Below are 20,401 nucleotides of genomic sequence, written 5' to 3'. Positions count from 1 at the left end.
ATTGTTGAGGTGGGCTCTAGTATAATTGTTTGGAGCCTACGCTCTTTATAAACTTTTTCTTATATATATATATATATATATATATATATATATATATCTAAAGATAGAGAGAGTTGTGAAGTGTGGATTTATTTATTTTGTAGTCTATTTTTTTAAAAAAATTACTTTTGTGGGGCAATTTTGTAAATATTACTATAAGACAAATGATATTTTTATCATCTCCAGGAGGAGTAAAATTGAAATTTTAACTAAAAGATAAGGGCATGCTACAAATAAAGTTCCAACACTAACTTCCAAAATGCCATTGTATTTTTGTGAAATTTTCAAGTTTGCTCTTGTTTTATGATAAAGTTACCTATTTAAATAATTTTTTAATAAAAAAATAATCATTGTTATGATAAATACACCCATCATAACCCTTTTTAACTTGAACATTTGTATTTTGAGGGGGTGTTAACTCTAAACAAACCTATATATATTTTTATTAGGTGTGCCTTGATGAGAAGAATACATACGTAAAATTTCAAGTGATTTAGATTCGTAAAAAAAATAAATAAAATTATAACATTATCGGACATCTGTGATCTTCAAATCGACTCAGATTCAATCTGAACGGTTGAACTCATACATTCATATAAACTAGTGGACTAACCCAATTTTTTCTTCAATATATATTTATATATATATGTGCGCATGCGCACGCGTATAAATTTAATCAAGTGATAGTGTTAACCATTGAGAAATCCTCTCGAGAATCATGTAAACTTTTGACCATTGATCAAGAGAGAGACCTACCACCAGTGTCTTGTCAATTTTTGACCATTTATTTTTTATGGTCCCATGGATCACAGTTTACTTCCCTATAACTTTTAACGCCCATTAGTTTTCTTGTTGATTTCATAACGAAAAGGTCGAAGCCACCAAACAGTCCTTAGTTTTCAGAATGAGTAGAATCATAAAATTGGTCTAAATTGTAAAAGGAGAAAGAAAATTTGGAAAAAAAAAAGAGCCTTTTATTATAAAGATGAGCACTAGACCCTTCTTTTGCCAGAGCTTAAATGATGAATTCATGGGGCCAATAAAGGCCTCAACATGGAGTCAAGGTCTTTTTAATTCAATAAAAAAATGAAAGGGGCAAGGTTTTTCAAGGAACAAGTTGTTGAGTTTCAAGCCCTTGACCTTCCTCACACAATGTCTTACCATTGCAGAAATATTTCAATATTCTTGGTTTCCCCATTCTCTAAAAAGTAACAACACATGGAATGCACCAATATTTTTGGTTTCCCCATTCTTTAAAAAGTAAAACCAAATTTGACCCTCACATGAAACATCCAGAAAAATACAAAAAGTTAGGCTTGCATATTTAGGCTTTACAATAAAGCTTTAAGGGCTCGTTTGTCTCTATGTTATTATGGAAAACAAAGACGTTTGCCATTGTTTTTAGCCACAAAACCACATTTTGGATAAACCACAAAACGAAACAAAACGTGGGACCCCCAAATCAAGAAAAAACACATATTCAAACAAAACACTGATTTTACTTTTAACCACGCGCTCGTTGCTCGCGTCAAAACCCATTTGATAATATCTTTTTACAATGTGAACATTTTTTCTTTATGTATTTGTCGCATACCAAATGTGTGTAGCATAATTTTCACATGAAAATATTGTGTACGAAAATATTTTTATACCTACCAAACGTGTCCATAATAGTGTAAACCCACATTATACAAATAAATGATCCAAACATGGGATTTACATAACCCGAGCATTATCTACAAGCTATCCAAACAGTCATTTTTCAATAACGGGGCATAACCAAGATTTACATAACCTGATCCAAACCATGGTTTCCTACCTTAGGGTCCGAACGAGCCCTAAGAGATTTGGATCCTTGATATCCCTCACCAAAACGATCATTGGACTAGGCAGTGTTATGAGAGACTAATTTATGAACTGCCATAGAGAAGGCATAAGGGCACATATGTATTGTTAGGATAACTTAGACTACTGGTTAAGTCCCAATCTTGGTTAGAAACAAATTGAGGACACCGACGTAAATAAAAACTTAAAAATTTAGAATTGTTGTCAAGAATCGAGATTAGACTCGGTAACGTTTCGATTCTGATTCCCAAAATCCAACCCAAATGACTCTAGTGGGTCAAATCAATTCCTTCTTAGGCCAGGTGATAATTCCATCTCTAATAATTTGCTTTTTGGTTCTGATTCCAAGTCGGATCATCAATTTTTGAATTATGCCCCCAACTCGATTAATTAGGATCGGGCACATAAGGGTTTAGTCTAAAGCTAACATCTTATCAAGTGAGAGGCATATTCACTCAGGAATATTCATTTATTATCATTATTATTATTTTTCGAATGTAAAGATTTTTTTATTTTTATATTTTTTTTAACTCAAGACTTTGGCCACTTGGGGCCGTTCTGATATTTCTGCATAATCAATAGGCAATTTGTAATATTCTCTTTCAATATTAAGGCACGCATGCAATAAGGACAATTTAGTTGAGATTACTTTCGAATATATTAGCGAAGCCTATGGTACTTATGTCATTATTATAATAACAAATCGGAGTACTTTCGATATTTAAGCTAGAACACGGGGCAATCTCCTAGTTTCAATGCGATCTAGGGGTAATGTGGTCACTCGAAAGAAAAAGTGGGGTAGTTTAGATATTTAAGAGGGAACCAGGGCCAACGTTTACAGACAGGCGTCGACAGAGTCACATTGAGGGTATCCTCGATATTTCAAGAAACAGATCAGGGTATTTATATGAGTATCTCTCTAACGTAAAACGCTCCTACCTTTAGGGCTGGGCATTTAACCATCATCTATTCAGACAAGCGTTCTCACATCCAAATCCCTCTCTCTCTCTATAAATCTGTCTCCCGTTCTCTCTCTAACTTGGGATCCGTCGGACTCGTTCGCCGGAAAACAAGCAGAGGACTAAGTTCCGGCGATTCTGGGGCTCGAGATCCTTATTTTGGCCTGAAATTTCGTCGGAAAGAATAAAGCTTCCATAAATGCGATATTGAAATCAAGTAATGACAACTTCGGAGAAAAGTGGCTCTGTCTGGAGCCTGTTGCCATGGCGCGTAGGGTTTCGAATGATTCTAGGGTTTTGGATGGTGCTTTTTTGTGTGGCCATTGAGGAAGCGAGTGCAGAGGAGGTGAAGTACAGGAATGCTTATGCTTCGATGATGTATATGGGGACGCCAAGAGACTATGAGTTCTATGTGGCGCTTAGGGTTATGCTGAGGTCTCTGAAACAGCTCGAAGTGGAGGCGGATCTCGTGGTTATAGCGTCTAAAGATGTTCCTTTTCGATGGATCGATGACATGTAAGTGCCTGAACTTTGTGTTTTTTGTCTCTACTCTCGATTCTCTCTCTCGAAATTTGATGTGTTTGTTTTAGGGGTGAAAAGCTAATTTCTTTGCACGTATCTCTCTCTCTATGTTGCGTGAGCGGGTGAGTTCCACCTGTGTATGTACCGTGAGTGCGTGTGCTTTTTTGCAGTAGAGAGAGAAAGAGGGATTCCTGTGACTGCTTTTCCTGAAAGGTCGAAACTCGAAACGAGTCTCTGCACCCTCTCGCCCTTTCTGATTATTTGGATCGAAGCCGAAAGTCGCTTTTACGCGTGCCCCCTTTTCTTTTTTCTCTCTCTCTAGAAATCCGCACTTCCATTTCTCTCTCTGGAAACTGGAAAGGCTGGACCTGGTCTTTTTTTTTTTTGGCACTCTCTCTCTCTAAATTTCGTGTTTCCATTATTATTTGTAACAACATTGTTTTAAAATTTCATAGTTGGGTAGAATTTAGGAAGAGAGAAGCTGCGTTGACCACATGAGGAAAATACTAAAATGCCCTCATAATGAGGATTTCCGTTTCCAATGTCTTTTTTCTCTATTTGCCATGAGAAATTTCTTTTTAATTGTTTTTCTTCTTTGTCCTTGCATGTGTGATGATTACCGAAGTACCCTTAAGCTTTTCTTGGAATCGTCACACAGATACATTCGGTTGGGAGCTTGCTGAATATCTGTATTTGAAGTAGGATTTGTTCTAGATTAGAATGGACATTTTAATTTGCTTCTATTTTTTCTTTAAATCCAGGAAATATTGAACATTATGATATTCGTATACATGAGTAAATATGCAAACATATTGGATTGTTCCATTGTCTTTTGCTTATGTATCAATAAATGTACGCATATACTGTTGTATTCAAATTGCAAAATACTGATAATTGAGATAGAATTGTATTTATTTTGCACATATAAATTCATTCTAGAGTAGATATTATACATGGAAATGATTATATAGGTAGATGGCCCTTAATGATTCTAGTTGTTTGTTTTGCAGAGCCATTTAATACTTGTGATGAAACAGCTCCATCCATTTGACAGTCGCATTCACACTGTTGACATGTCGAATTTGGAAGGAGAACGACCCATTTTATTCTTTTTATTATGGGATATCATCTCACTAGATCAGGGTCCTACATCACATAAAATAAACAAATGAGAATTTCATACTTTTCATAAGAAAAATATGGATCAACTAAAACTTTCCGTGGGAAAATTGCGAAATGGAATAAATTACAAATTTTGACGCAAATATTTGAATATATGTACATTAGGATAGCAAATATTTTTAAAAATGCTATGATTTTCCACTGCAGGGCTAAAAATGGATGATTTTCCACTGCAGGGTGCCCGAGGATCTGGGCGCCCACCTAGGCACTGGGCGTTGGGCTCCAGGCTGGCCGCCTAGCGTTTTTTGACACCTTGTTGATATGGGCCCCACCCAATTTGTGTACCTTGTCCATCACCATGTGCAATTGGTCCAATCCATGTAACAAACTGTGATTGTGTCTGGTCAGTCATTTCCTGGGAACCATGGTGTGTCTGATTACTTGAGGGGGTTTAGAAGTCAAGCTAGACTCATGGTCCCCAGTAAAATAAAGTCAACTTGCAACTTAGTGAACTTCTTCCTTGCATCATTTTTTGGCTTAAAATGTTCAGAAAATATGGAAATACTTATTTGCTAAACAGTTTATATGTGCTTGTTATGAATTAATATGTTGTTAATAAACAGTCGATAACACAAGTCAACATTTCTCAAAAAAAGACAAGAAAAAAAAAGTATATGGTTTCAAACTGTGTCATTACAACTGTTGTGGTGACCTTCGTTATCTCATATTATTTTCTGTGTCCATTACGGTGCTACCTCAGCGTGTAATAGCCTTCGTTTTCTCATGTCAGTTTCTCTAATTAATGGCATAAAAAGATATAGAGCCTTCTTTCAAAATGATAGCTTTTTCTAATAAATAGCAGTTTTTAACAATTAAAATGTATGTTTCATAATAATTTCATAATTGTTGTCGATAAAAGACTCTTTTTGCCTTTTTGATTTTCTCTTTTTTTCCTCACCCCCTCCCTCCTCTTCATTTGTCTTCTTGTGTTCTTCCTTTATTCTCTGTTTTAATGATTGGTAGTGTTATGTAGCACTACCTCATGTCATCGCATTTTTCAAATCTTGGTATATACTTTCGGTTATTATATATTAACATTGAATTGCTACCATCTAAGTAAGTTATCTATCAAAAAACTATTACTAAAGTAACTTGGCGTAATATTTGTAATACATTACTTATGACATTAGTTGTTTAATTTTCTTCTATTACTGAGCACATGAATACTAAGTATTGTATTGGTAGATTAAATCCTACTATGATCCGGTGGAGAGTTGCCGTCTCAAAATGAAAAGAAGCCCACAAATGAAGCTACTTGAAGTCTTGAAACAATCTATGCTTGAACATTGCATTGGTAAAAGAAACTGTAGTTCAATGCTCTCAAAAACTCTCTCAAATATCCTCATGGACCATATCAAATAAATATTCTTAGGAGTTTGGATTTCTGCACAAGCCTCAGAGAGGGGGAATTACGAGTGTTTCATAGAACTTTAACGCATCTCAATGTGATTCCGGGGGCCTAAAAATTCACCTGTTTTGAGCTTTGTGTGAGTTGATGTCTCCCTAAAATAATCAGAAGTGAAAATCATGCAACATTTCATCCAAACTAGCAGCCAACTGGCTTTTGTGAGTTGGTTACATTGGGAACGTTGCCATGCCGAGCGAAACTTCTAGATGGTATTACTGTCTAGTTATAGGGTGTTCTGCTGTAGGACCCACCAACCATCTTTTATTAGTCCTTTAGGCAAACCTGATCAATCCCACTGAAACCTGAGACTCACCCATGCAGCCACCTCCTTGGTTATAAGGTGTTATGAGGTGGGATCCACCTTCTTTTAATCGGTTTGCTCCTTCAACTTGTCATGAGCTTACATCAGCTTATCCTTACCACACTCAATTGCACCATCATCACAACTGTTGCATCATCATATCCATGTGCTCACTTTTAGTTGTTTTCCTTTCTGTTGAACTCGTACCAAATTATTTTCTTCTCATGCAAGATCATAATTCTTTTTCCCAAATGTTGCTTTGGTTGTCATGAAGGAGCTGTTCATTCTTGCTAGCCAAAACCCTCTAAGGTATCCATCTAAAAAGCAGAATCAAAATTTATTGCATTTTAGGTCTCCTAGAGCCTCTTGAATTGTTCTGAGCTTACACTTGGGTTCTAACGCAATGCAAATGAACTTCAGTCTTAGTCATGGATTTCTGTTCTAGTTTACGTCAGCTTTTAAAAGCAGAATACATTTTTATCGGAAACCTTAACTGACATGCTTTAAAATGGTTCCTTTTCAATTCCAACATTTTTTAATCTTTTCAACTCCAACCATTTTTAATCTTTTCAACTCCAACCATTTTTAACTATGTCGTTTTTGATAAGAAAGAGTATTTGGCAATGAATGGTCCTTGAATTTTCAGGAGAGTAGAAGATGGAGCAAAGGTGGTAGTTGTTGAAAATGTTGATAATCCATACAAGTACCAGGCCAACTTCAATTGCCGGTTCATGCTGACCTTGAATAAGTTGTACGCTTGGAGCCTTATTGATTATGACCGTGTTGTCATGTTGGATTCTGACAATCTATTTCTCCAAAAGACCGATGAGCTTTTCCAGTGTGGTCAATTTTGTGCAGTTTTCATCAACCCATGCATCTTCCACACAGGTCTCTTCGTATTACAGGTTTGTGCATTCCTCTTGCATTGAAGAAGTTGAAATGTGTTTTATTACAGCTGTTTGGACTTATACCGAGATAATACTGAGATAACTGCAAGACCAACTTACCAAATGAAGTCCCCTTTTTGGGGCAAACAAACCCACCGTTTTTAGTGCCATAAACTTTGTGAAGAAAAATTATTTGCCATATCATCACGATAAGCAATCAAAACTTCGTTTTACTTTCTAGCATCGTCACATCTCTTTAAGTTTCTTGTCATATTTTGTACTGTTTATTATTATTGTTTTTTTTTTTTAATATAATGTTCACAATTGTATTGATGAAGAAAATAGATTCAGAGTATAGCATGTGTATATGAACATGTATACAAACTCAGGCATGCCTGCTTAGCAGGTGCCCCTTACAGACCCCAAAAAGGGGGAAGAGAGAAAAAACAAAAACAGCTCTATAGTGACACAATTAACAGGGAGAAAAAAGACTGCTAAGTGGCCAAAGGATTGAGGCTAGCACCATCCATTGCTAAGGTGTCAGCAGCAGCATTAGCTTCCCTAAAAACATGCCTCCAGGAAATTCTGATGGATCCAGTAATAAAACAAATTTCATCGAAAATTGGCTCACGTCTCCACAGACAAGGAGCGAACCCTGAAGCCCAGGTGATAACGTTACTAGAGTCTCCTTTAGCCACTAATTCCTGGTTCCAGTTGAAGGCCTTCGAGCAAAGCCTGAGCCTCTGCAAAGTGGAATCCGATGAGCCGATAGGTGAGGAGAAAAAGAGAATAGTGGATCCTGCAGAATTTCTGTAGGGGCCACCAATGCCAGAGGGCCCTGGGTTATTATTGTTCTCTTACGATTATAAAGTGCGTTACTATGTTGTAAGCTGTTGGTTTAATCTACATATATGAGTTTCTTGTTGTAAATGCATCTCGTCTTTACTGGAGGTTGGGAACCTTTGCTAAGTGCTACTAGTAAGAGTCAGGGTGTAGCATCTTTGGTTCCCATTTACTTTTTCTTCATAAGTTTGAGTTTGTTCCTCGTATCCATCTCTAGTGAGAACAATAACTTTTTTGATCTTTCCATGGTAAAACTTGACGAATGGAGAAAAGGTCGTGTATAGTGAACTACCAGAAGAGCAAATTGTACACTTGCTACCCTAGGCAAAACACCCTCTAAGGAGGATTTGTTTGATTCAAAATTTTGGGAATCACTTTAATATCGACAGATGATAATTAAAAAAAAAAAAAAAAAGATTTTGAGTTCTAAACACCTAGATCTGACTGTCAAAAAAATACTGTGAGACTGTCCAAACTTTGTGGTCTAGAAAATTGTCCTAGCTATGTTTTTTCCCAAGATGTTGTGTACATTTTGCTCCTGCAGGAGCATGTAATCCTTTCACAGGAAAAGAAAAAGGAAAAGCTTTTCACTTTGTAAAACCAGACATTGAAATATTTTCTGAAATAACAAAATACACTTCCATTTTTTTTATACAGTTGTTATACCCTATATCAAGTAACTCGTATTTCTTGCCTTTTCTTTCTTTTATCTTTTTTTTTGGTTATTGCCATATATGCAGCCATCAATGGAGGTGTTTAAAGACATGATGCATGAACTGGAGAATGGTCGAAAGAATTCAGATGGTGCAGATCAAGGTTTCCTCGTGAGCTACTTCCCGGACCTGCTTGACCGCCCCATGTTTCATCCACCAGCAAATGGCACCAAACTCAATGGCTACTACCGCCTGCCTTTGGGCTACCAGATGGATGCTTCCTACTACTGTATGTATTTGGATATTGTGATTATTCAATCATTGAGAAGTCATTATTATTCAAAAAGATAATGGGGAAATTGCTCAATTTTTTTAACCAAAAAAAGAAAATACTGCTCAAATTTTATTTTTTCAACTGATAAAAAGACAAACATGCTTAATTTGTCTCATTTAAATTTTGGAAAACACTACCAATTACTTTGATTGAGAAGAACATCCTTTTTGCTTACAAATGCCTAAAGCCTTTAAATTTTCACTTGTTTGGAAGGGACTCTGTCATGTTTCCATGTGCTCTGGTCATTGTTGTCACTATTGCAATCTTTTGGCATTTAGAGCGTAGATAGGAGTGTTTCTAGATACATATGAAGGGACTCCACCGTTGTAATCTATTTCCATTCTCAGTTTTCTAATTTTCTTTCATGGATGATTTTTTTTTTTAGGGCTTTATCCCAATACCCCCGAGAGATGAACTTTTTAACATTCTACCTATATCTTTTGATTGAATTTCAAAACACCCATCAGCAGACACATGATCATGAGTTGGAACAATTGTAAATTAATTTGGGCCTTTTTGGAACTTTGTGGCATCCCCTTCTTGGGGGAACCTGGAACTAAGGATCGATATAAAGAACTCTGTACGACTGAAGTATCTCATTCACAATTTTAAGCTCTTAAGATTGTGTGTTTTTGTCAACAACAAATGGATGGTCCAGAGTCATACTTTTAAGATGAGCTGGCATCCAACAAAGGCACGGTCTTTGGGAAGTCTGTTAATGCTATTGGAGTTGACTGCCCCATCTGTACACAATTTGCCCATACTAGATATTTTGGCAGTTCGCTATGGTCTTTAAATTGAAGAAAGCTTGATGCTTTCTTAACAAAAAAGAATTTCTATTGGCTTTATATTTCTTGTTTATATTAAGAAACTTCAATTTTTTAATTGCGAATAACAATTTTGGATTTTCTGAATCGAGTGGGATACCTGGCAATGGCATTTTATGTTTCCATTCTTTTTGGTCTTGGTTAAGAAATATCTTCTTGTCTTTTGTTCCCTTGCAGATCTGAAACTACGGTGGAGCATACCATGTGGGCCAAATAGTGTAATCACATTCCCAAGTGCACTTTGGTTAAAGCCGTGGTATTGGTGGTCATGGCCTGTACTGCCCTTGGGCCTTGCTTGGCATGAGCAACGCCGCCATACACTAGGGTAATTTCTTTCTTCTCGTTCTTGTTTGTTTCTTTCTAGAATCTTGTTTTATGGAATGGTTGACAGCCACAAGCATCTGTTTTTACTGTCCAGAAGGATATACACCTTAAAAAAATGTATCTTCTCAAGCCAATAGTGGGAATGGTTGTCAGCCACAAACATCTGTTTTTAACTGTCCAGAACGATATTCCTGAACAAAATGTATCTTTCGAAGCCAATAGTTGTTTACCTCAAGTCAGAATGAAAGAATGAAAGGCAAAATGGTTGATGGCTTTCAAATCTTGAGTTCCTCTTGATATTCATCCTATTTTTTGTCCTTAAAGTAAAGCACTCCATACATATCAAATCTTCACATCTCTTTTTTTTTCATTTTCTTTTCCCATTTTTATTCCCTTGATTTTCTTATCCCTTTCTTTATTTAGCATCTCTGTTGTGCCTCTTTTGAGTGGGTCAGTTGGGTTCAAATTAGCTAAGACCTTATAATCAATAATGAATTTGGGGAAATGAATATCTATTGCATTGCACAATGGATGACTTGCCTCATTATATGAATTATAGGTGGGTTAAAGCACCAAATAACCTTTGTCTTGCTTTTTTCTCTTAACCATATTTATGTGTTCATAAAGTACATGTATAACTGTGTACATAGATATGTATACGCATGTATATATGATAAAGGCAACATAATACTTAAGTAGAGAATGAAAGAGCAGCATAGTCCCCTAGAAAATTGATTGTCTATAGGGAAAGGGGCTGTTACATGGAGTCTTCTATATTTATAGGGAAGTCTACATTGCATAGATAACTGGCACATTATTGCTTAGTTTATTGACGAAGTCCTCTCTCATGGATGAAAGAGCCATCAAAACTGAAAGAAAGAAACATTTGCAATAGTTGAACAACTTAGCTATTGTAGGTGGTTTTTAAGCTGAGGTTACAGTAATATAACATGTGTAATTTGTCTGCAAGGATTTTCATCACCTAAAAATATTGATTTTATTGAGACTATGCTGGTTATATAGTCTCGTGAACTTGTGGCATCATGTCAGTTTTACTCGTTAAAAGTTATGACCTTTAACCAATTTGATGTCAAGATGACGTAAACATTATACTTCTTTTTTTGATTTATTTTTAAAAAAAGAAAGAAAAGAAATGGTGAACGCAGATCTGTTCTCTGAGAGATCGAATTTCTTGGGTTTATTTTCCTCCAAGATCATTGACCCTCTCTGTTTTCAAGTTTCTTGTTTGTGTGCTTATATCAAAGCTCTTCCAAAATTCAACCGATTCAGAGAGGTACTCTATGGGTTTCCCCTTGTTTCTCTTATTGAGAACCAATTCCTTCTCAAATCTCATCTTTGCTCTCGGATTTTTGAAGGTTTCTTGCGAGATTTCTCAATTTTGTTTTCACTCTCAAAATTCAAGGATTTCTCGTCAGGTATTCCCTTTTTGCCCTTCAATGTTGAAGATTTCTCTTCCGCTATTCGCCTATTCCCTTTTTGCTCTTTAGTTTTGAAGATTTCCCATCTGATATTTGTTTTCTCAGGTTTCAATTCTTTTAGGTTTCAAAGAATAAGAAGGATTTGTAATATCCACTTCATCTCAGGATTTTTATCTGTTTCTTTTGGTACATTTGTTTTCTTGATTATTGTCTTTTTCTTTCCTGCTTTCTTGTGCATTTGCGATATTGATGAGCATTTCTCTTAATTGTTGGGTTTCAGTCCATGACCTTTTTTTCTCCTTTTTGCTGCAAAATTCTTGACGAGATTTCATTTTCTTGGGTTATTTTCTTTCCTCAAAATTGCATTAAATTCCAAAATTTTATCATTTTATAAAATGGGTAATTTCGGGTTTTTTTTTTTTTTTTTTGGGGTGAGTTAGCGGGGAGAGGGCCCTTACCCTTGGTAGGAATTGAGCCTAGGACACAGCGTTGCAAATTGTCAAGCGCTAACCAATTAATCCCGGGCTCTTTTCCTAATTTTTCGGATTTCTTGCTTTGTATTTTAAGCATGTGTGGGCCTCTTTTAGAAGTCTCATGACATTTCTCCGCCAAATGTTCCCCAATCTTTTGCATGCCCCCAAGAGGCCCTAGTATTTATCAAACTGACTCAATACCCCACACCCACTGTGTATGATTTTCCATATAATATCCAAACTTTTCGTTCCTGAATGGACGATAGATGTTAACCATGTCAGATGAATTGATTGTCGGGACTCGGGAAATGTACCATCACCATACACCATGGGTCTATGGTCTACTTCCCCGTAGTGTATGCCATATATGGTAACAGCATCCTGTTATTTTAGATAATAAATAGTTATACATGTAATTCTATGGTCTTGTATGCATGCATGTATGTGTGCGCATTTGCATGTTTGCATATATCTGTAGATAAGCACTTATATAATTATATATGGTATGTTCCACGTTATATGTTTTATATGTTTATGAAAAGGAAAATTGTTTCATGCCGGGCTGGATCGCATTTTTACAATATGCGGTCCAGAGGTATAAAGCATCCATCTTAAAGATGGATGCAAATAGGTGGTCTATCTAAAAACAAGTGTAACTAACGGTCCAAATGTTTTTTTAATATAATTATTATTTTTAGTTTTCAATTTTTTTGTCTTTTCATAGTCATGATCTCCATGTTAAAGATTATATATTCTCTATAAATTAGAATTAAATTATATTTAAAAAATATATTTATTGCCGAGCCCGCATTTCTACAATATGCGGGCTGGCCGCATAGAAACCATGTCCTTATGAAAATATGCATGTGTATTTATAGATGTGCTTTTTCTAATATATATAATGGAATTGTATACAATGAGACCGTTTACCTTTGGTATAGAAAGGTCACAGTTACTTATCATCATCCGATGTAAAATTTGATTGCTTGGCTGTGTCACAAAGTCCGAGAAAATTTCTTTTGAACTTTGAGCTTGATAAATGAAATAAATGCAGCCGTCCAATTTCACATCCAATGGTCAAGATTAATTTTAACCACCTTGTACCAAAGGTAAATGGTCTCATTATATATATATATATATATATAGAAAAATTCTTCAGGCGAAAATGAACAGTGATTTCGCCTACCATCATCACTATCCAAACTTCATTGCACGGTCACAGTTGTTCGGTAGTGTTTTAATTTTCATTTTTTCTCAACTAATTCAAATTACTTGAAATTTGGAGCGTGTGTACATCTTATTGAGGCGCACTTAATAAAAATTTTAAAAAAAAAATCGAAAAATATAAATTAACCAAAATATCCCCAAAAATTTATGGGGGTATTTTGGTCAATTTATATTTTACAAATTATTTTTTTCATATTTTTATTAGGCGCGCCTCACTAAGATGTACATTCGCTCCAAATTTCTGATCATTCCGATTGGTAAAGAAAAAATGAAAAAAGAAACACTACCGGACAACTAATGACCGCGCGATGAAGTTTGGATGGTGATGAGGGTAGGCGAAATCACTGTTCATTTTCGTCTTTAGGCGTTTTGTAGTATCTTCCACACACACACACACACACATATATATATATATATATATATATATATATATATATATATATATATATATATATATATATATAGGGTGCAGTTTGTATAGAGCCGAGGCTCTAAACAATCAAATTAGAGCCCACCTTCAAATAGTGTCGAGAATTATGGTTTCAATATTGGAAAGTTTGGTGATAGCCTTAAATTATATTTTCATCTTCAGTTATAAAATTTAAAGCTTCCAAAATAATGTAGATCAAGCAGATCTATGAAAATTGGCGGTCCACAAATTCGTTACAAGATGCACTATTTTCAAAACTTGAAATCCATTTTTTTTCATTTCCATGCATCTTGATGTTGAGATGATCAATTTGATGATATTTGGGCATCACAACAACCTCTTCTAGTGAAAGTTTTGAGGTAGGCTGTAATTTGATTGTTTAGAGCCTAGGCTGCATATAAACTTTTACCATATATATATATATATATAGGGAAATGACCTTGTGAAACCCTTCCACATTCATGTATGTAGGACCCCAAAAGATCACCATTAAATTTGGAACAAATATCTAAAAAAGTCAAGTCTCACATCCTTGTGATAACTTTTCTATAGATATGTGCCAAATTTAATGGTGATCTTTTGGGGTCGTCCTACACACATGGATGTGGGAGGGTCTCATAGGATCATTACTCATATATATATATATATATATATATATATATATATATATATATATATATCTAGGGCAATGATTTCATACAACCGTTGTATAGTAATATGATGCAACAATATTAAAAAACCATCTTATGGCCATTTGTTTGATCCAAATTTTGAAATATACACTCTTTTCATTCTAATGAACAATCACAAAAAATGAAAACACAACCTAGAAAGTATTTTTTAGCCCAATTAACATAGACCGTTCATTTTGGTGAGATGCTTAGATCTAGGTCTTAGAAGAATTTTTTCATTTTCAATTTTTTTGGATGGTTTTATTATCATTAGATGAACAATGTTAAAAAAAAAAAAATTGATTTTGAGTTTATAAAGGCTAAGATCTTGGAATTCACAAAATGAATGATCGAGATTCGTTTTTGGAGGGGATTCATTTTGACCATATCTAGGGTTCAAATTTAACTTTTGTTTTTTTTGGGGGGATTGATTATTGAGATGAAAATAGTGTGTGCAAAATTTGAGGTCATACAAATACCACAAACATGGCTTTCTAGAAGTGTTATTGCATTATACTTTGATACAACCGTTGCATTGGATCATTACTCATATATATATATATATATATAGAGAGAGAGAGAGAGAGAGAGAGAGAGGAATGATTTCATGCAACCGTTGTATAATAGTATAATGCAACCATCTTCAAAATCCATGTTAGAGACGTTTGTTTGACACGAATTTTTAAATTTACATTCTTTTCATTCTAAAGAACAATCACAATTTTTTTTTTTTTTGAAAAAACGTCTTAGAAAGTATTTTTCTAGCCCAATTACTATAAGCCGTCATTTTTAGTGAGATGGTTAGATATAGGCGCCAGAAGGAATTCTTTTATTCCCAAAATTTTTGTATAGCATTTTATTATTAGATTAATAATGCTAAAAAAGAAAAAAGTGATTTTGAATTTGTTAAGGCTTAGATTTTGAAATTCACCAAGTGGACAGTCAAGATTCATTGTTGGAGTGTACTAATTTTGACCATATCTAGGGTGCAAATTGAATTTCTTTTTTCGTAAGATTGATTATGAGGATGAAGAGAATGTGTATGCAAAATTTGGGATCATACAAATGCCAGAAACATTGTTTTTTAGATGTGTGGTTGCATTATACTACTTACAACCATTGCATGAGATCATTCTCTCTCTCTCTATATATATATATATATACATGGAAAACTCTTAAAAAACGCCTATAGGCGATTTTGAATAGTGTTTCGCTCTGCTACGAACATGCTATGTTCGTGATGGTTTATTGAACGGAGCCGCAACAGACGATGCGTGGTCCATGGCGGTTTGCACGTGTTTTTTGATCGCCACGGACATGCTAGGTCCATAGGCGTTAGGTAGTAGCTTCCTATATATTTGTGTTGGTCCAAGATGAGGACTTAAAACTTTCCCTTAACTTATCCCAACCCGGGTAAAAAGGGTGGGTTGTGTTAGGTAGGCATTCAACATAAAACTAGTCATGAATCTAGAACATAGGAAATTTACTTATGATGATGTCAAGATCACGTAATGCAGTATTCCTCATAATCCGGTATTCATGTACATGCTTTCACAGAAACACTGTAAAGTCTATGAAACATCCATCTTTCTTATGGTGTGATAGGTTCGGCCTGGGTCCTGTCTCCCAGGTTGACTTATTGAAACTGACACCTTGTCTGTGGTTTGATTAGTCCTGCTTTCAATGGTCTGTCTACTCTCTGCTTCCTTTATACCCGTTTTGGGGTCTTCGCACTGGTGTCTTTTGTTTTGTTTGGCCACGCCTTGTTCCATTTTTTCATTTTGTAGTTATCCGAGGGATTCTTCTTTCTATTTTATAGATTTATTTTTTCGGTATTTTTTTGTTTGCAAGTAAAAAGTCAACATTATAAAGGTGTACATTTTGTTAAACAATGCCTAGGGGTGGTAGGAAATGCCTCAATCCAAACCATCCCCGGTAACAACCATATTGGCTTTTTTGTGTTTGTGGGGTGAGTGTACACGCATGACCGTGCATGCAAGAGAGAGAGAGAGAGCAAATCCATTACTGATAGTATCTACTACAACAGGTATGGAACTGAGGTGCCAGTGGTGCTGATCCAATCTGCCATGTATCTTCTTGCCATGTGGGTATCCCGCCTCGCCCGCCCCACCTTCTCAAAACTATGCTACCGACGCCCTGATAAGAATTTCTCTCTCCTCCATACTGGCCTCAAAACGGCAGCAATGTGGTCAGTTCTGGCCTCCTACATTGTGCCCTTCTTCTTGGCACCACGAACCATTCACCCAGCTCTAGGATGGTCCCTTTACTTGCTTGGCTCTTCCTCTCTCCTCATAGTGGTGGCCAATGCCTTCTTATTACCAGCCTTGGCCTTGCTCACTCCATGGCTTCTTGTCGTGGGAGCTCTTGGCGTGATGGCATTTCCATATTACCCTGATGGGGTGGTGAGGGCTTTGATGGTGTTTGGTTATGGGTGTTTTTGTGCTCCTTTTATTTGGATGTCGCTACTTAGGGTTGTGGCATCAGTGCAGACCTCACTCGACCGCGAGGCCCTGTTCCCGAAGCTTGGCGAGTCAGCACAGACACCGGAGTGCACAAAATTGTACTAAGGCCTTGTCATTTGGGTTGAGCATGAGCGGTATGGAAGTAGATCATTTTGTTGCAGAGAGAGAGAGAGAGCCCTCATCTTTATGAGTTGCATGCCTGTGTGGGTACTGGATTTTCATGTCGATGAGTTGCATGTGCAGGTACAAATGGGGTCTGTATGTGTGGGTGTGTTGGGTGGTGGGAGGGGAGAGAGAGGCTGGTTGTGCTTGTGAGGCTCATGCTTTCTCATGCGGATGAATTGCAGGCGAGAGATGAGGGCCTCAATTTTTTTGCTCAGTATAGGCACGCCATTTTTGAAAATCCAATGAAGTGATTAAAGTCATATTTGGGGATCATTGATGAATATTTGTTGTATAAATCAAATTATTGATCTCTAATGGCCGTTCCCGCAGATTTTCAGATAATGTGTCGAATTATTATGTACCACTGATGAATGATATTTCCATGGAGATTACCATTCTTAAGATGCAACAGATCGCGGTGATTCCCGTACATTAGTGGTAGTCATGAACGCTCTGCTCATTTCTTGGGTACAAGTGATCATAAAATTGACATTATAAGAGACAATGGTATGCCTTAAAAATAAAAAAAAATAAAAAAGTTAAGGGCATTAGCATATATTGAAATAGACACTGGAGATGGTCCTTACGTTATGTTAGAAACACAGTAAGGTAGTAGGGCATCGATTGTGATTGTGTGGGAGTTCAGTGTGCCAGGAGTTAGTGACATGTTGTTGGGGCTCACTTTAACCAGCGACATTCAAGCCGATAATGTGATGGACATGCTGTTTGTGACCTGTTTGTGATACTTCTATATAGGTAGTCCACTATGAGACTGTAGGGGTGACCAGACCCAGACCTAACCCAACCCAACCTGGCTATGTCTGGTGGGGCACAGGTTGTGCAGACTTATGTGTTGTTGGGCCAACCTAACCTGTTTCTTAGTCCTAGCGTTTAGGACAGATGAGATCAAATTGGGGGATGATATCAATTTGGTGTTCTCCATCCAGTAAGTAGTACTAAGAGCATCTTAAATTGCCTTTTCCTTTTTTTCAACATTAAATTAATAAGATTACTTCAAAATCTGTACGGTGAGGAGGATTTACACCAAAAAAAAAATAAATGAAAAGGAAAACATAAACAAAAGCTAAAGAAAAGGGAAGATACAAATCCATAAAAGATACCTCGTATTAATTGTCTAAGGATTGTATTATTTTTGCTATAAAGTCAATCATTTTTACCAATGGATTTGAAATTCAATTGAAGTATGCCATAACATTTGAAAAATTTTATTTCGGACATTGTGCCCAATAAATGATACATCCTATATCACTCGATTTCACATCCAACAATCAATAATATTTGTGACCTCAACATATAAAAAATAAATATAAAAGATAAATAGTTTCATTGTATATATTTCCTTCCAAAACTGGACAGGTTGTGGATGATAGTTGCTAGTTGCATGGGTTATTCCAAAAAGGTAAATATTCGGTTTTCACATTCTAAATTTTATCGCAGCACATAATCTATTTCAATTTTCTGATAATTCAGCTGCACATTGATATATTAGAGCCCTAACATAAAGAAAGGGAAAGAAAAATGAATGAAGAAATTCTGAATTTACTAGTAGCAATTTGTTAGTAAAAACACTTTGAGAAATCAACTTCTGTGAAGATAATACTCAGTTTTGAAAAATCAACTTCTGTGAAGATAATACTCAGTTTTGTCTATAGAATTACTATTACCATCTGAATGCAATTTTTAACTAGATATTATTGTTTGTTGATGGTATAATGAAAATAGTGTGTAAAGATTGAGCTAAAATGTATCTCAACAATCATTTTCTTTTCCTGTCCTTTTATCATGAAATGTGAGGAAGGTTTTCAACTAAATTTAGCCTACGCATTATATTGTGCAGCACTTTTAGAAGGCACCCCAACAATAAGCAATTATTCAATGAAAGGACACGTTTTTTTTTAAGGGATTGTATACTACGAGGTCATTTATCTTTGGTACAAGAAAGGCACAATAATTTGTACTCATTGGATATGAAATCCAATAGATTGAAGTGTATCACTACTTTCAACAAATTTTATTTTGAGCTTTGTGCCCAATCAATATCACATCCTCAACCAACCCATTTCACATCTAACTAATTGTAACCTCCTTGTATCAAGTAAAAGGTCTCATTGCATACATTTCCAAAAACTTAATTGATAATTATTTTTAAAAAAATGGAATTGTAATTTTTTAATGCTTTGATCTTGCGCTCAAAAATTGGACAGTCTTGGTTCAATTTTGAGGCTTTTTTATTTTTTAAGTTTATAGAGAGTGTCATTTGGAATTTTCCTTTTCTGAGGTTAGTCTGTGTTGTTGACTTTGCATTCCTAAATTTCTGTAGCCTAAAATTATTCGTAGATTAGATTTTATGCAAGGGAGTAAATGGACAATATGCTCCCTCTGGAGCATGAAATCTTTTAACACCCTATTCCATGCCTTTCAAGAAGAACAAATCTTTCATGCGGCCTGGACCGCATTTCTACAAAATGTTGTCCGGAGGTATAAAGCATCCATCTTAAAGATGGATGCAAATAAGTAGTCCATCTAAAAATAATTGTAACTAACGATCTAAATACTTTTTTAATATAATTATTACTTATGGTTTTCAATTTTTTTTTTCATATTCATGATCTCCATGTTAATAATTATATATTTTCTTAAAATTAGGATCAAATTATAATTAAAAAATATATTTATTGCCAAACGCCCAATTAATTGGGAAAAAATTATGATGATGATTTATTGCCAAGCCCGCGTTTCTACACATACAGACGTGGCCACATGCTAATTGCGTCCTTCCAAGAAAGCATGGGCCAAAAGAGATTAGTGCATGAGTTTTGGATGTGGAAGCCAAACAAAGGATAGATATGTTTAGCTATCTGTAAAGATCGAAAATGAACTTATGGATATTTATAGGGAAATGTGTAAAATCAGACCATTTATTTTTTTAGATAAGGAGGTCGCAATCATGTTAGATTTGTAACCGGGTGGTTAAGGATGTGTTATTGGTTAGATCTAAACTCCGAAACAAAATTTTTCGAATGTTGTGACACACTTTCATTTATTAAATTTCACATCCAAAGGTTAAAAATAACGGTGACCTTATAAATAAAATAAATACTCGTAGCATACAATCCCTATTTATAAACATACATGGTTTAATATTTTAGATTTTTGATAATTTTTCAATAAATTTCCATATAGAAAGGACTCACTCGATGATATCCCAATAAAACCCTGTAGATCCATCGACATGGAAAACACCAGGATACAAAGCTCTCTATCTTGATGTCATATCATTTTCGTAGAATACGCAACTCACCAGAAAAGATGAAAAAGGTCAATGATTAAAAAAAAAAAAAAGAGGAAAAAAACCTAGAAGTTAAAAG

At 35.5% G+C, this 20,401-nt stretch overlaps 1 protein-coding gene across 2 annotated transcripts; it reads left to right on the top strand.

The window, feature by feature from the left end:
* The first annotated feature begins 2,925 nt into the window (after nucleotides 1-2,925).
* On the top strand, nucleotides 2,926-17,354 carry LOC18428786 (putative glucuronosyltransferase PGSIP8). 2 transcript variants are annotated; one of them, XM_011623058.3, is made up of 6 exons: nucleotides 2,926-3,359; nucleotides 6,903-7,161; nucleotides 8,727-8,928; nucleotides 9,978-10,125; nucleotides 16,412-16,981; nucleotides 17,091-17,354. In XM_011623058.3, the coding sequence occupies exons 1-5, from the start codon at nucleotides 3,064-3,066 to the stop codon at nucleotides 16,950-16,952; spliced, it is 1,446 nt and encodes a 481-aa protein (XP_011621360.2). In that variant the 5' UTR covers nucleotides 2,926-3,063; the 3' UTR covers nucleotides 16,953-16,981; nucleotides 17,091-17,354. The 2 variants fall into 2 exon arrangements, with proteins under 2 accessions (XP_011621360.2, XP_006838147.2); XM_006838084.4 differs by having other exon boundaries at nucleotides 16,412-17,354.
* The last annotated feature ends 3,047 nt before the right edge of the window (nucleotides 17,355-20,401 follow it).

This window comes from Amborella trichopoda, chromosome 13 (genome assembly GCF_054954075.1).
Source record: "Amborella trichopoda isolate Santa Cruz 75 chromosome 13, AtrichopodaSantaCruz75HAP2 v2.0, whole genome shotgun sequence".
Classification (NCBI taxonomy): Eukaryota; Viridiplantae; Streptophyta; class Magnoliopsida; order Amborellales; family Amborellaceae; genus Amborella; species Amborella trichopoda.
This window is presented reverse-complemented; position numbering and strand designations above follow the sequence as displayed.

Bases quoted from the DNA above. Each gene is read 5' to 3' on its own strand.
- LOC18428786 (XM_011623058.3), top strand. From the start codon at position 3,064: ATGACAACTTCGGAGAAAAGTGGCTCTGTCTGGAGCCTGTTGCCATGG. The intron at 7,162-8,726 runs GTTTGTGCATTC...CCATATATGCAG, and splicing joins CAGGTCTCTTCGTATTACAG to CCATCAATGGAGGTGTTTAA. The intron at 8,929-9,977 runs GTATGTATTTGG...GTTCCCTTGCAG, and splicing joins GATGGATGCTTCCTACTACT to ATCTGAAACTACGGTGGAGC.